The sequence below is a fragment of the Bos mutus genome, chromosome 8 (genome assembly GCF_027580195.1).
Source record: "Bos mutus isolate GX-2022 chromosome 8, NWIPB_WYAK_1.1, whole genome shotgun sequence".
In the NCBI taxonomy this organism is placed as follows: Eukaryota; Metazoa; Chordata; class Mammalia; order Artiodactyla; family Bovidae; genus Bos; species Bos mutus.
In genome coordinates this window covers 100,724,379-100,741,538 of record NC_091624.1, presented here as the reverse complement: position 1 = coordinate 100,741,538, position 17,160 = coordinate 100,724,379, and the positions used below count along the sequence as shown (strand labels likewise).

Sequence of the window (17,160 nt, the reverse complement as noted above, 5' to 3'; positions counted from 1 at the left end):
GTGCTCAATAAAAATCTGTGCTCCTAAAGGAACTTCTGCCTGGTTGATGTCCTGCAGTAAAGGCCATCAGTTCAGTTCAGTTGCTCAGTCATGTCCGACTCTTTGCGACCCCATGGACTGCAGCATGCCAGGCCTCCCTGTCCATCACCAACTCCCGGAGTGTACTCAAACTCATGTCCATTGAGTTGGTGATGCCATCCAACCATCTCATCCTCTGTCATCCCCTTCTCCTCCTGCCTTCAGTCTTTCCCAGCATCAGGGTCTGAGTTTCTGCTTCAGCATCAGTCCTTCCAATGAACATTCAGAACTGATTTCTTTCAGGATGGACTGGTTGGATCTCCTTGCAGTCCAAGGGACTCTCAAGAGTTTTCTCCAACACCACAGTTCAAAAGCATCAATTCTTCAGTGCTCAGCTTTCTTTATAGTCCAGCTCTCACATCCATACATGACTACTGGAAAAAGTAAAGGTTGTAGCCCTTTGTATTAATTAGTAGGTACCAAGTAAGCGTTGGAGATGCAGTGAGACTAAATAATTCAGAACCTAGACTCTGGAGCTGGACTGCTGGCTTCAAATCCTGGCTGTGCTCATACCAGCTGTGCACCTCTGAGCAAGTTATTCAGCTGTGCCAGTTTCCTCTGTAAAAGGGAGCTCACAGCCCCTGACTCACTGGGTCATTGTAAGGATTAAATGAGCTAGCATGACTGAAGTTTTGTGTTTTTTTTTTTTTGCTGCACCATGCAAGATCTTAGTTCCCTGATCAGGGATTGAACCTTTGCTCCCTGCATTCAGAGCTCAGAGTCTTAACCACTGGACCACCAGGGAGGTCCCAACTAAAACATTTCTAATAGTGCCTGGCACTTGCTTAGTGCTATGTGTGTTTCTTCTTCTTTTTTTTTTGTCAATTTCAGGTGAATTCAACCCAGGCTTTAAAGCTTATGGATATTCATCAAGTGTTTGGCTTTTTTTCTACACTTCTTTGATTTTTTGAAAACCTATAGAAAAGTCTCACTTATCAAGAGGTTTCTTATCTCATTAACACAGATGGCACAAAGCCTACAGTCAAAATTCTGGCCTTTACCTTAGACTCCCCATGCGTTTTGTTTACTCTGACTTAATGCATAATACTAAGCCAAATGATTTTATTTTATTTGGTCTGCTCATATTATTAGAAATAGCAAAACAAGAAGAGGGGATTGCTTCAGGAATAGCAATAGCTTTAGGTAGTAAGAAGGACCATTGGTACATAACCTGATATTAAGGGCCAAGATAACATTTCCACAAAAACTCCATAAGCACCGTACTCTGGGGCCAGTTGTTAGAGCATGACTTTAATCCTGGGTTCATCCCTCAGCTCTGACATTCACAAGACATGGAGGATCTTGGCCCAGTTACTGAACCTCACTAAGCTTCATTTTTTCATTGGTAAGGTGAGCATAATAATACTATCCATTTCATATGTCTGTTTACTTAGTGCTCCTACCATTCAAAAAGTGAATATTCCTAAAGCGGTTCCTAATTTGTTCTTTATTATTCATTTGATGTGTTTAGTATAGGGTCAGTCAGCGTCTGTGAATGTTAGAAGCCCCTGACGGCATCACCATCACTATATTGTAGCCTAGTGTAGTGGTTGATATTCATGATGATGACATTGTGTTAATCAAGTTGGTAAATTCAGAATCCTGTATTTAAGTGAATAAGTCTATTCACAGGATGAGGTAGGGTTTAAGTAGTTACACTTAAATCACTTATTTTTTAGTCAAAATTTAGGTATTTGAGAGATTCCCATTTTGAAACATTAAGGGGAAAAAAAAATAGAACAAACTTAATTTTTCAAATAGTTAGGTAGATAAAACATTTCATACCTGGACAGAAGTGCTTCTGTAATCCCATGCCTAACAGCCAGTGCTGAGCTGATTTCCACTAGCTCTTGCCTCTGACATATTTTTGTTCTTTTGGAATGGTTTTGCTATTCAGCTTTGACTTTGATACTGTATCTGTAAAGTGAATGAATCGATATTTTTTTCTCCCTTACGGTGGAAGGTTATATGTAACACACCAGGAGCTTGGTTCCTGACTAAAGCTGAGGGTAGATGACCTACCAGATGATTTGAGACCCAAAACTGTAAGATGCCTCGTGTGTGTGTGTGTGTGTTTTAGTCTCTCAGTCGTGTCTGACTCTTTGTGACTCCATGGACTGTAGTGCGCCAGGCTCCTCTGCCCATGGGATTCTTCAGGCAAGAATACTGGAGTGGGTTGCTATTCTCTTCTCCAGGGATCTTCCCAACCCAGGGATTGAACCCAGGTCTTCTGGATTGCAGGCAGGTTCTTTACTGTCTGAGCCATTGGGGAAGCCCTTGAGAGGGATGTCTCTTGAAAGGGAGGTTATAGGGACCTCAGCTAAGAAATCTTCCCATTCCAAAAACAGACACCACTTTTCCACAAGGTTTCTAAAATTATGAATGAGAAGAAAGAAGGAAAAAATTACTCAGACATAAAAACGCTTAATATTTTGGTGGTTTTATTTTCATACCCTGTTTTTTATTTACCTATTAAGTATTAGTATTTTCCATATTACTGCCTTTTCTTAAACATTTCCATAATTGACTTTATTTTTCAGTGTCTTGAAATACAGTTGAAGATCCCCTTGCTTTTGGTAAAATTGTGCCTAGTAAGGTAGCAAAGCCCTATAAAAGTGCTCCATTATTGCTCAGAAACAAGGTGGTGGGCCATTTGGTTTATTTTTGTGTTTCAGGGAGAGAAAATAGAAGATATTCCAAAGGAGGTGCTGATGGACTGTGCCCATCTTGTGAAGGCCAATAGCATTCAAGGTCAGTTTTCCTAGGGGTGTTTTCAGAACTCACACCACTTTGTGTCTGAAATGGATTACATCATAGAGAACATGTTACTGACTTTGGCTTGAGTCTGGAGAATAACATGTATATAATATGCCTTTCCCCTGTTTTGTTGTTTAAGATGGCAATCTCGCTACCTGTCAGAAAACTGAAGACTAATCTCATGGCCCATTTCAAGTCTTTTTTTTTTTTTTTTACCCTGTTTTCTTTCCCTTGAATAGAAACTTGTCTAGACTTGCCTACCCTTAAGATTATTTGTGAAAAGACTTTTGGAAATTAGGTTATATTAAAAGCCAGGCGACAGATGTGTCTCAGGTCTTTATTTGTAATGTTGTTGAATATCTTTATTTTCATTATTTGTTACTGTTTTCTTGGCCAAAAAGTTCTTTGGAGGTTTTCCATAAGGTGTTATAGAAAAATCCAAATGAACTTTTGACCAACCCAATACATTCTAGAATTCAAGTCTCCCATTTGCTCTTTCCTACTTTTTCTTTCTTCTCTCCTTACAGACTTTTTTCTCCCTATGAATTTTACAGATATCAAATACACTGATCTTGTCGTCTCCCAGAGAATTTTAAATAACTGGTCTGGGGTGATAGAATCAGTATTTTTATAGTGCTCTCCAGATGTTTCCAGTGTGCAAAGAGTGTTGGGACAATCCGCATCTGTGTTTTAAGTAGGACCTGTAATACTGGGCTTGGTGCCTGTTGGGTTCTACTGTACAGGATTTAATTTTTCAATGGTCACTGTAGGTCAAGAAGGGCAATTAATGGAGTGGAGGTGGCAGTTATAAAGGAGTGTAGGGAGATGGTGTTCTCCTGAGAATGATTGAGCTGATGGACTAGATTTTAGTTGTAGGACATGGACCTAGATAGGGTTGAGGTAAGTTTGGGTTCCTTTGAAGTTGAGGGCCGATCCAGAGGGAGGAGAAAAAATATGGTTTACATAGAAGATAAGCATGGGGCAGACACAGAGCTGACAGCAGGTCGCAGAGGTCGGTGATTACTGGAAAAGAGCTGGAAATGAGCCCCTCTCAGTACCTTTTAGCCTGCGGATCTCACGCAGGCAGCTTTCCTGGGTCAGGGGCCTAGCCAAAGAAACCGGAAATCTTGTCCCACTCATTTTCAGCTCCATAAATCATTAAATTGTAATTCATTTTAGGACATTCCATTTTTATGAGTAGAATCAAGTTGCTAAGATTTCCAGGTAAGATCTCTGGTTACTGAAATAAAAATAATAAAAATTGAGACTGTCATCATCCTCTTGCCTTGTGTGTTCCAACCTCTTTCACGTATTCTTGTCCCCTTCCCACGCCTCTGGCTGGCAGAGGCAACTTTGTTAAAGGAGCCTTGGCCTTGTTATTCTTGGCCCAGCCTCTTTCTCCTTAATCCCTTTGTAGTTTACTAGTTCTAGGGAAAACAGAAAAGAGAAGTCATTGAATCACTGAATCGTTAGCCTCTCCTTTTCAGCCTTCCACAGGGATGGCTCACTTAGCAGAGGAAGGAGCTGAGCCCAGGCATCTCACTATCAGGAGTTAATAGCAGAGGATGCTGAGGAGTGAAGAAGATTGTCTTTGCTGTGGGATTTGCTGAGTGCACTCCATCTGTGTCACTTTGTCCTAAAAATATTTTCCTCCCTGGCTGACCACCTCCCATGCTCTTTGTCCTCATGGAATCTGGTCAGCCTCTTCTTTATTCACTTTATAATCTCTTGCCAGATTATACTGTCTGAAAGCCTGGACACTTTCCATGACACCCTACACCTTGTCCATACAGTTAAATCCAGACTTCCTACGCTGGCATTTAAGCATCTCAGATCTGACCACAGACTCTGTTTCCCTTCGTATATTTCACACTCCAGCCAAAGCAAATATCTGCTGTTTTCCTACCTTGTGCCTTTGCTTCTATTGTTCCCTCTGCCCTCAATGTTATACTCCTGCTCAGTCATCACATGTCTGGATCCAAGCTAAGGCTGAGGGTTGACACAGTAGTTATAATAGTAAGATCTGCTACTACTGCTGCTGCTTAAGTCTCTTCAGTCGTGTCTGACTCTGTGCGACCCCATAGACAGCAGCCCACTGGGCTCCCCCGTCCCTGGGATTCTCCAGGCAAGAACACTGGAGTGGGTTGCCATTTCCTTCTCCAATACATGAAAGTGAAAAGTGAAAGTGAAGTCGCTCAGTTGTGTCCGACTCTTAGTGACCCCATGGATTGCAGCCTACCAGGCTTCTCCATCTGTAGGATTTTCCAGGCAAGAGTACTGGAGTGGGGTACCATTGCCTTCTCCAGTAAGAGCTGCTAACATTGACTGTTAATTACATGCCTGGCACAGTGCCAGAAACATCACACATTATTCATTTGTCAACTCTACTGAATTAAGAACGTTATTTTCATTTTATAGATGAGGAAGCCAAGATTAAACCAATTAAGAAATAAGGAACTTAACCTCTCCTGTGGAATCTTTCCCTTTTTCCATCTTTGAGTGACCTCTGCCCTCCCTGAACTGCCTTAGCGCTTTACCTGTATCTTTCCATATCACTTGACAACGTCTCATTTTACTTGAACTTATTTATCTGACTCAACAGAAATGAGTTCGAGCAAACTCCAGGAGATAGTGAAGGACAGGGAAACCTGGAGTGCTACCCTTCATGGAGTTGCAAAGAGTCGGACGCAACTTAGTGACTTAACAAAAAAAAAAAATGTATTTATCTGTCCTCTTTTAATCTTAGAGGACAGCATCCATTGTCTGAGCCATGTTTCTGTCTCCCACAGTGCCTTGCATGTGGAGATTTTTTTAGACTTAATTTTGAAGAAAATTTCAAACCTGCAGAAAAGTTGTAAGAAAAATACAGCTCTCATCTGCCTTTCATTTAGAGTCAAGAATTTTTCCATATTTGTTTGCTCTTTCCCTATGATATACTCAATGGTTTTTTGTTCTTTTTTTTTAGCTGAACCATTTGAAAGAAAATCACAGCCATCACGACCATTCAGTGTGTCCTAAGGACACTGCCTAAAGTAACTGTGTTACAGTGTTAAAGTCAGGAAATGTAATGTGGGGAGAATACCGTTACCCACTTCTGTCACTTTATAGTATCTCTTTTTCCTCACCCAGGATCCTGTATTCTATTCACTTGGCATGTCTCTCTGGTCGCCTTTAATCTGGACACTTCTTTGTTTTCAGGACTTTGACACTTTTAGAGTGGAGGCCACTTTGGCCTCCTGATGCTTCCTGTTCAGTAGGATCAAATTTTCTGGCAGGAATACTATGCAAGTGAAGCCTCCTGCATTACAGTCAGGAGGCACCTGCTGCCAGTTTGCCTTGTTTTTGGTGATGTTAACATTGATCGTTTAAATAGGGCTGTGTTCCCCAGATTTGCCCAGTGTATGTGGTCATTGAATATAAACACTGACATGTATCACCATCAGATTCAGAAGGACCTCCGGGAGCACTGGACCAGTGATTAAACTGGGATTCTTGGAGCTGCCTGGGAGGCGGTTGGCGTGGAGGGGCGCATGAAGTGGGGGCGGTGAGGGCACAGGAGGCGTGAACAGGGCTCCTGCCACCCCTTTTATCCAGAGCATCTTTGCTTTGACTACTTTGACATGTTTTCTTTGGTGAAAGACGTTCCACTGCTAAAAGAAACAAACAACAGGAACGCTACTAAACGAGTCCAGCCTCCTCATATTTCAGACAAGATTTCAGGAGCCATGGGGACTTGCCCAAAGTGAACCAGCTGGTTTGTGGTATGCCGGGTAGGATTCTGTCTCCTGAGTTCCTTTATCTTGCTGCTTAATCTTCATTAGGTCAAGGGCTCCTTTGAGAATCTGAGAAAACCTGTTTGGTCCTTTTCTCTTTAAAAACACATACAGTAAATGTTGTTCAACTTTAGAAAGCCTCAGAGTCCCTGAAGCTGATCTCTAGACCCCTGCTTTCCATTGGAATACTTTAGCTTGAATTATTTGTGGCCTTGACCATTTGTCTTTGTAGGGGGCTTCTTTTTTAAAAAGACAAAATATTTTGTGGTTTGAAACACTCCGTGGCCTGTTCATTCTCAGCCTTTTCCCCTGTCGGATTATGGTGACTTAATCATGGGTGTGGGCACGCGTTGCTCAGCGTCCCCCTGCCCGCATGCTGAGGACAGTCTCTCTCGGCAGGCTGCAAGATGAACAATGTGAACGTGGTGTACACCCCGTGGTCAAACCTGAAGAAGACGGCCGACATGGACGTGGGCCAGATTGGCTTTCACAGGCAGAAGGATGTGAGTGTGCTGACACCGGAAGCGGTGGCGCCCTCGTGCTGAGGGGCGTCTGTCTCTGCTGTCCAGGGCTCTGCATGTCTGTTTCCTAAAGGGAGTCCACTTGGGTGGCAGAGGAAAGCTTCTGCCCTATTCTGAGGGGGAGGAGAGAGCCATAAAGATTAAGTATCTTTTTTCCTACATCTCCCTCAAAGGTGAAAATTGTGACAGTAGAGAAGAAAGTGAATGAGATCCTGAACCGATTAGAAAAGACCAAAATGGAGCGGTTCCCAGACCTAGAGGCAGAGAAGGAATGCAGAGACCATGAGGAGAGAAATGAGAAGAAAGCCCAGATTCAGGAAATGAAAAGGAGAGAAAAGGAAGAGATGAAAAAGAAGAGGGAGATGGACGAACTTAGGTATGCTGGAGCTAAGACACTCACATTGACCTTGGACAAGTTCTCACTGCTGACTTAATTGGGAATTAACCCTTAGGAATGAATGGTAGATTTAATTTGTGATACATGTACCAAAAAAGTTACTGATTCCTTTGGGAAGGGTATAGGATCAACATGAGCTGTCTTACCCTGTCCTGACCCAGTTTCCTTGGAATACTCTGGATTATTAGCAAGATTGTTCAGCCAGAATGGAGGTATTATGATCAAGCACTGGTATTATTGACATGCACATGTCCCTGTTGGGAGTTCTGCTAAAAATAGGTCGCATGGTCTTATTTATAATACCGTATTCAAGTGGAGAAATCTAGAAGTGTTACCCCAAGTTATAGCCTGCCAGCATGAGACAGACTATTGCAGAGACTTAAACATTCAGTTTGATGTAGAATTGTGAGTCTCTCTTGTGTTGTGAACGAAAGAACAATTAGCAACACCATCGGTTTAAAAAATGTGTGGAATTTTGAGTGATGCATGATTTAGACTATTCTTTTTGTTTTCAATGTGCGTTGGAAAATTGAAAACATACCTTTTTGTGCATTTTACAAATCTACCATAATTTTGTTTAGAAACATAATACTGTATGTTAGAAATATGAAAAAAAGTGAAAGTGTTAGTAGCTCAGTTGTTTCCGACTCTTTGCCACCCCATGGACTGCAGGGACCCCATGGAGAATCCAAGCAAAAATGCTGGAGTGGGTTGCCATTCCTTTCTCCAGGGGATCTTCCCAACCCAGGGATCAAACCTGGGTCTCCTGCATTGCAGGCGGATTCTTTACCATCTGAATGACCAGGGAAGCTCCCTTGATAATGTCACTTAATTTACTTAGAATATTTAATAAGAAAGGTTAGCTAACATGTTTGGATACTTGTCATCTTCCCAATACTATATTGTGCTTTACTGCATTATCTCATTTAATCCTAACAATAGTCATGTGAGGCAGATATTTTTTATCATCTGCATTTTGTAGAAGAGGAAAATGAGAGACTGAGTAACTCACCCAGAGACATGCAGCTCATCTCAGTCTGCTTCTCAGTCTCACACACACTGTTTCCACTCTCTTCTGCCCTCTCTTCAGTCTGTTTCAGAGTTTTAGTGAAACTCCAACAACAAGCTCTAAGCTCAGATTTGTTTTATAACCTGTCAGTGCTAGAATCACTTTAATTTCTGTCTTTGACTCTTTGACCCAAGAGATCCAATGCTATGCCTACAAAATCTTTTCATTCTAAAGCCCTTCACTTGCCTTTCTGACATGGCAAATACCATTAAATTTCACCAACAGTGGATTCATTTATTTGGACCATCTGCTAAGAAACGTCTGCTGTGATAGCTGAAGAAATTGATGTTTTAATCTTTGGGGAATTCTACAGATAAAGTGAGAAGACATTCTCACCCTGGACGGTATCTGCAGTGCTTCCAAATGGTTTCAGGGAGGAAGTCCTTCATAGCCTCATATCTTGGTGATGCCCAACTTCTTCCCAATTCTAATGCCATTGTTTAGACTCTAAACTCCCTTTTTCAACTTTCTGAATGAGAATGGCAATCAGATTTTCATTTCTAATTTCTATCAGGAGAATAAAAAAGGATGGAATTGCCATTGTAAAGTCTAGGTTCTTTAAGCTCTAGTCAGGAGTCTATCCATCAGCCTTTAGCTCAGAACAGAGCAAAACCCACGACACAGAAGGCACCAGCTTCCTTCTCAGATGAGAAGAGCAGCAGTCCCTAAAGACAGAACTCCATCTTGTTCTTACAAATACGTGCTTTACCTACCCTGTCCTCAGTGTGCAGAAATTCCAGTAATCTGATACTCTGAGTAGGTCTATGTAAAGATCATTCTTTGAGGTAGTTTTCTTAAAGAAATATTTAGATTGTTGGGAGAACGCCAAACTGTGAAGGTTATACCAGTATATTTTGTTGTTGATCAGTCGGTAAGTCATCTCTCTGTGACCCCATGGACTGCAGCACACCAGGCCTCTCTGTCCATCACCAACTCCTGGAGTTTACTCAAACGCATGTCCATTGAGTCGGTGATGCCATCCAACCGTCTCATCCTCTGTTGTCACCTTCTCCTCCTGCCTTCAGTTTTTCCCAGCATCCGGGTCTTTTCCAGTGAGTCGGTTCTTTGCATCAGGTGGCCAAAGTATCAGAGCTTTAGCATCAGTCCTTCTATTAACCATTTTATTCATTTACACAATAATGAAAAATTCCTCTTATTTAGACTCCACATACTAATTCTCACTTACCATCTTGTTCATTAGCTCTTTAGACTAAGTGTGAGCTTTTTGGCTCACACTTGCCCTATAGGTTAACATCTAATGGGATTTTTGTGTAGAGAATCTTTGTGTAGGGTTACCTGTAGAGAGGAAGCCTTGAGTGACATGTTCCTTCCTTACCTGCTGTGCTGTAAGCCACACTTAGAATAAGGATGTAGCAGAAGAAACGTAGCCTAGGTTCTGAAAGTAGTCGGAGTCTTAGAAGTGACCTTGCTTGGAAAGTGAGAGAAGCAAAACAGCTCCTACTCAATTTCATGTGGATTTTGGAGCGCCCTTAAACAGGTACCTGTGAGTCTCCCAGGGGACACCATCGTTTATTGACACACACTGGAGAGGAGTGTCTGTAGTTCCCCCGCAGTGTGTCCAAGTCAGTTTCATCTCCGTAGTTGGATTCCTGGTCATAGCCTGCTCACCTGCTCTGTTAGAACCTTGCATAACTTAACTTGGCTTTTGTCATACTGTAACAAACTTTTATTAACATTGAAGTCTAGCTCACCATGTAAACATTGAAACTGGAAGGAATAAGCAGCAATCAGAAAAGGAGTCAATAGAGAAGTGTGTGACAGATCAGAAAAGACCAAGGGTAGGACCTCAGTCTATCTAAGGTGGGGATGTTTCAGAGTTGGCAGCTTCAGAGATCAGAGTTGAAGCCCAAGGTTCAAGTGATTGAAGTTAGAAAAGAACAAACCCCAGTGAGATGACAAGTCACAGCTGCTGCTGCTGCTAAGTCACTTCAGTCATGTCCGACTCTGTGTGACCCCATAGACGGCAGCCCACCAGGCTCCCCCATCCCTGGGATCTCCAGGTGAGAACACTGGAGTGGGTTGCCATTTCCTTCTCTGATGCATGAAAGTGAAAAGTGAAAGTGAAGTCGCTCAGTCGTGTCCGACTCTTAGTGACCCCATGAACTGCAGCCTACCAGGCTCCTCCATCCATGGGATTTTCCAGGCAAGAGTACTGGAGTGGGGTGCCATTGTCTTCTCTGCAAGTCATAGCAGAGATGCTCTTTTCTTCAGAAGGCCCTCAGCATTGCTAGATACTTGGTAAATGTTCATGAAATACTTGCCAGCCAGAAAATCTTACTTAAAATGTGTGTGTGTTTTTTTTTTTTCTTCTAGGAGCTATTCATCACTAATGAAAGTTGAGAATATGTCTTCAAATCAGGTACATTCAAGTTATTCACTCTAATTTTGTGCCTTGAAATAACTCACTGAGTTTGTAATGATTGAGTTTCTGGCCAGTGTTGGTTGACATGTTGAGGCTGGCTTGACAATGGTTTGGCAATGATTGAACACTCAGGTGGATTCTATTAGACACTGCCCACCTTCCCTGTGGACTTCATCACGTGTTTGTTTTCAAAAATCTTTTTCATTCCCTGTTTCCCTCTTTTCCGGCAGGCATGCCAAAAATGCCTTTATTTATTAATGTTCTATAGTAATGTGACTGCAGATTCTATGTTTTAATTGAGTGAGGACAAAATTATCACCTTCAGTTAAAGTAAATGAAAGATCTTAACTGTAGTCTAAGCACCAACATTGGTTGTCTTCATGTTCCTCAGGACCTAAGATAGAGAAAGATGGTGATCCACATTATAGTGTAGAAGGGGTCTTCTTAGCATCAGCAAGCACATCATTATTTTATTGGAACTGTGGCAGGGACTTACTGTCCACAAGTGCTGTCTTGCCCAAAATTTATTTTGAAGTGGCTGGAAATAGCATAGTTAGGCCATTATTAAACAGTCTGTGCAAAAAAAAATGAAGTTAGACAGGTGTATTTGCTTCTGTGTTGCGTGTTTATAGTATAGCATATGATGCTTTAGATGTGTTGTCCCTTGCACTGGGCACTCTTTGCATGTGGCTATTTAAATTACATTTAATTTGATTTAATTTAAAAACTCAGTGTCTCAGTCACACTAGCCACGTGTGTCTAGTGGCTATGCTATTGGATGGTATAGAAGTAGGTCATTTCCATGACAGAGAAAAATACTGTTAAGCAACACTGCTTTAGATGCTTAGAAATAACAGAACTTAAGTTTCCTTAAAGGTCACCTCACCAAACCCCATATTCAGTGCGTGAATTGTAATTGTAGGATTTTCCACCTTGTTCGTCTGTAAATGTCCTTCTAAAACTTGATGAGAACAGTAGTCTTATTCCTGTCCCTTTGGAGATCTAAAGTTATGGTGCTCCTTTATGAGTCAGAGATGTACCTTTATAATTTATTCGTGAAAAATTCCAGAGTAGTATTAGGTAATTAAATAGAGCCTTGACGTTGAAGTTCTGAGGCTTAAACTGCCATTTACTAATTGGATAAGACTAATAAAGTTACTTAACCTCTCCGAGGGAGTATTCATCAGCAGTAAAGAGAGACATTATCTCATGAGGCTGTTGTAGAATTTAAAGAAGGTCATGTGTGTGAAAGTTCCTCCTTGACTTAGACAACTCTATGAATATAAACAGTCATTATTATTTCTTATCCATATAGTCCTTAGTTGTTATTTATCCACGGAGCATCAGTATCAAGAGATGAAGTGTATTTAATCCCTTCTGGAAACTACTCTGAGAAACAGTTTAACAGTTGAGCAGAAGTTGTTAACATAACCCAGGTCTGATGTCTTTGCTATGGTTGTTGTTGCTATTGAAGTTTTCTGTTATTTAGAGACAACTTCCCAGCAGAAATCTGGCATGTATATTGTGTATGACCTTAGCCATTTTCATTATGGATTTTCAAAGTTTGGATGTTGTTTTGGAATTAAGAAACACATATACACACACAAATATACATCTTTGTATAGACACTACCCGATGAGTGACATGTTAAAAGTTCCAGGATTAGAAAGTCAGGTTTGTAGACCAAAGGATTACTAATCTTCCTGCCTTTCTTCTCCCTCCGTCACTCCTGCTGCTATTCCCATGCCGGAACCAGGTTCAGATTTCAGAGGAAGTTTTGTGCTGGGTGTTTCTGTTCTCTCACAGTGCAAGGACTCGCGTAGCTCTTCCTCCTTCAAAAAAATGGACTTTCATTCTCCTTGTAACCATCTTCTGTTAAAGGGACGCAAACATTTTTGAATCCACAGCTTGGTCAGTTGATTTTCAGCCAAAGACTGGTGTTTACCTAAGACACAACTTAATTTTTAACTTAGCTTACACAAGTTCATCAGGAAAAATATTAAGTCTTCCACCCTGAGGTTAGTTTTAATTTTGAGTTTTTGCTCTCCTGTTTAGAATAATTTTCTTCTATCTATCATTTCTTTCTAATTTCTAAATTTGATATCAGGAACCATGGACCGTTTCTTGTGACATTTTATTTGCTTATCACTTTTTAAGTGGATGACGAGAAACCTGTTTTGCTCCACTGAAAAGCATGTTGACTCTTGTTTAGTCACTAAATTGTGTCTGACTCCTTTGTGACCCCATGGACTGTAGCCCACCAGGCTCCTCTGCCTATGGGATTTCCCAGGTAAGAATGCTGGAGTAGGTAGCCATTCCCTTCTCCAGGGAATCTTCCCCCAAAATATTTTGACTCTTAAAGGGAATCTAAAATACAGAAATTGTCCAAGTCAAGTCTCGGATTGCAGCTATATATTTAAAAGTTACTGTAATCCCCAAAAAACACAGATCCCCTGACACATGGGAACTCCACAGATCTAACTCATAGGTTTTATTGGGAGTAATTCACTTTGATTGGCACCAAGCCACATTATCTTAGTGAGTTTTGGAGACACAAACATCCTCAGATCATCCTTGGATTTCAAGCTGACCTTCGAAGATATAGGATGACTCTTTCAACATCTCTGATACTATTATTTCAGTGTAGAACTCTTGGGCAGTCAGAGTTCGTGTGCGTGGATAGACTATAAACAGTAGTTTGCATTTTGTATAATTATCCAAGGCATTTTCACTGTGGCCTGAATTCCTTGTGCTAATTGAAGCGGGCACAGAGAAGCCTGCTGAATGGAAATCAAGCCAGACTTCCCAGAAACCACTGTTTTCTACCTTTTCCCCTGTTTCCCTGCCCATCTTTAACACAAGCTATTAAGGAGAAAAGCATGTTGCGTACCTGTAAGCCTAAGTCCTCTCCCTCTCTATCAAGGCAGGTATAAAGCATGGGAAAGAGAGAGAAGCCAAAACAATGTTGTGTTCAGGTTACGACATTTTCACGCAAATGTACCAGAACTCACAGTATTAATGAATGTTGGCGTCCAGAGCAGTTGTCTTAGGGTATGCAGTAGCTCAGAAAGCAACTTCACAGTGAAAGTCGCTCAGCTGTGTCCAACTCTTTGCAATGCTCTGGACTTGACGGAGCTGTCAGGCTCCTCTGTCCATGGAATTCCCCAGGCGAGAATACTGGAGTGGGTTGCCATTCCGTTCTCCAAGGTATCTTCCCGACTCAGGGATCGAACCCGGGCCTCCTGTGTTAATTGCAGGCAGATTCTTTCCTGTCTGAGCCGCCAGGAAAGCCCAGAAAGGAGCTCCGGGGTTCGCTTTTGTGCTTGGTCTCCAGGGCTTGTCTATACACAATAAAATCAGTCCTTACACAGGTACCACTGCCATGTGAGGATTTTTTTTTAACAAAAACTTGGCAAGCCAGCTAACTTGGTAACTAGCCTGTAGCTTCTGGATGACTGTTTCCATTTAAAAAAAAAGAGAGATGCCACCTTGTGAAATAACAAATACATGATACCCTGAGGCCCAAAATAATGGAATTTAGATGAAACATATTTTTGCATATTTATAGCTTTGTTGACATTAAAACATCGAGGCAGTATTTGTTTTGTTTCATATTGTGGCCTGTTTGTTGAAGGAGTCATGTTTTCTGCACCCTATAGTAAGTCATTGGGCCTCACTTCACAGTCTGGAACTCATTGGTCTCTCATTGCCGGGCAATCCAGGCCATGTAGTGATGACACCTTAGAGAACACAGCTGCTCTTGTCGCTGTTCTAAACAACTAACAATTTAAGATAGAGAAGAAATGATTGAATTTAATTATTTTTAATTGAATTCTATAGTTCATCATAAGGAAGCTTGTTACTTAATACTCTACAGTTTTTAAATTGAATTACTTATTTTGAAGGCTTTTATGGTTTCACTGTTTTGTCTCTTACAGGATGGCAATGATTCAGACGAATTCATGTGAATGGAGGAAAGGACCTTTTAAAGATGTGAATTTGGGGCAGTGTGCAGAAGTTTTCATCTATGTTCTGAGTCATAAAAAAACAACCAACCAAAATTCTGCCTTCAAAATATTCTACAAATATTACCAACTTTGGAGTTTAAAAAAAGTGTTCCCTTTTTTGCTGTCAGCAAAGGATCAGATGAGTGTATATGTGTATATAAATGTGTATACAGTATAGTTGGACTTCAGTAGAGCATATCATTTTAGGAAAGTGAAAATATTTTTGCCAGAACATGCCTTGGAACCTCACGAAAGTTGGCCGCCCCTGTTCTTGGAATAGACTCTAGAACGAACCAACTCTGGAAAGTATTTCTATTACTGCGGTCTGTCCTGAAAACAGATGTCTTGAAAAGCTCCTCATATTCTTAAAATAGTCTCAGTTCTGTTAAGAAGAACGTATTGATGAGCAATATAAGTGAATGTTCCTCTCACCCCTGACTTCCTGGTTAAGGAAAAAAAAAAGATATGGGTTTTGAAAGTGATAGTGATATTTTCAGAAGATAACTGGCTTCCCTGGTCATGTCCCATTGTGCCATCCGAGTTTGTTAATGGATCTGCCCTCATCTCTCAGCTTCTCCAAGCTTCCACCTGCTATATCCTTCCTTTTCCCATTGAGAGCCTCCACCCAGGCACCATCAGACTTAAGAAAAAGAATAGTCGATGTTAATCAGATTTGGGCCTTATGGCAGTTTTTACCTGAGCCCCAAGTTGTATAGTACAGCTTCCGGCTCCAAAGTCATTTCTCAGCATTGAGGGAAGAAACAGGAAGGAGTGCTCTGTGAATTCCTTTGAAGATGTAGGTTACCTGGTTTCTGTCTTGGGATGTAGCATAAAGCCCAAGTCTACTTGGCAGTTACGGTTTAGAAAGACTAAAGCATGTCACTTGCCAGCCGAGTAGTTTGTTATTTACTTTGAAATAATATTTATTTTGAGTGGTAATCCCGGAGCTCAGATTCCTCAGTTGTAGACTCAGTAACTTAATAGGTAACAGTCCTGCTCATCTGAACCACCTGTCTTCCAGGGTGACTCTGAATAGAAGAGAGATCTCTGTGACAACCTGTAAAGCAACCGCTATGGAAAGAGACAAAACAATGAAAAGGAAAGACACAAAGTCTGTGGGTCAGAAGGCAGAGAGGTTCACACTTTAACCCCACCCAGAAGTCTTCAGCTCTGTTCCAACCCAGCAAAAGCGCCTCCTCCAACAGATACTCTACCTGTAATAGTGGAATAGAAACAAGACTTATTTCTGTTTATCCCAAGTTGGTGTGTGGGGAAAACGTCTTGGGCCAAATTCTGAGAGGGTGCAGAAGATGAACGCATAGATTAGTGATTATCTCTGTATATATGTCTCATGACAGCCTGGAACTCTGTGAGTTGGAAATGTAACAATAAAGACTCATTTTTATTTGGGAGGACAGTAATCTATAACTTCTTAGAATTTGCTCATTAGTTCCCTCCCCAAGCTGGTTCTTAGGGTAATCAGGCTGTGAAACCCTTCTCTGTCACGTGGGCTTAATCTGACAGGTTCTCCAGGGGTGATCTTCCTCCTTCACTGACAGATGTGTCTGTCCCAGATGCCCGTGGGGGCGGGTGGGACGACCTTTCTCAGGCACCTTCTTGATTCAGTGTAAATCAGCAACTGTGCTTCTTCAATCAGATAGCCCTCCCACCTGGTGACTGTAAATGAAGTGCTGCAGCTGTCTAGAGTGGGGAGACTGCCTCTGGCATTGCCTGTGTAACCTCATCTCTCTGCCCCATGTTACAGCATATACAGGAAGAACTTTGGAAGAATACATCTATTTTTACTGTAGTGTGAGAGATCCTGGGGTCCACATGGTAAACTCTTAGCTGACACTGGTTTCAAATCCCTGGCCCTCGACCCTTTCTAGCTGCTCTTTGCTGATTGCCCCTCTTCCCCCTCTTTCTGTGCGATGGGCAGGGTTTTTGACCAGCTCCCATGGCCCCAGAGGAAGCATCCTCTTTTTCTTCTGAGAACATTGGCTCAGTGCCAACAGGTCAAACTGTTGGCATTGAAGTCATCTCATTTCTGGCTATTGGCATGTTCCCTCAGCTTTTTATAGGAAAATTCCAGACTGTTGGCATTTCTGTAAGCTGTGCCCTTGATCAAATCACACACCGTGAGCATTTCTCTTTTCCACTCCGCCTCCAGTCTCC

General features: G+C 41.6%; 1 protein-coding gene across 1 annotated transcript in view; it reads left to right on the top strand.

Moving 5' to 3' along the window:
* The window catches only part of CCDC25 (coiled-coil domain containing 25), a 30,133-nt gene extending 15,075 nt beyond the window's left edge, over window positions 1-15,058 (top strand). Inside the window, exons 5-9 of the mRNA XM_005900065.3 lie at window positions 2,754-2,829; window positions 7,008-7,111; window positions 7,303-7,505; window positions 10,930-10,975; window positions 14,917-15,058. Of these exons, the coding sequence (XP_005900127.1) occupies window positions 2,754-2,829; window positions 7,008-7,111; window positions 7,303-7,505; window positions 10,930-10,975; window positions 14,917-14,946 (459 nt within the window). The 3' untranslated portion in view covers window positions 14,947-15,058. The remainder of the gene's footprint in view (window positions 1-2,753; window positions 2,830-7,007; window positions 7,112-7,302; window positions 7,506-10,929; window positions 10,976-14,916) is intronic.
* The last annotated feature ends 2,102 nt before the right edge of the window (window positions 15,059-17,160 follow it).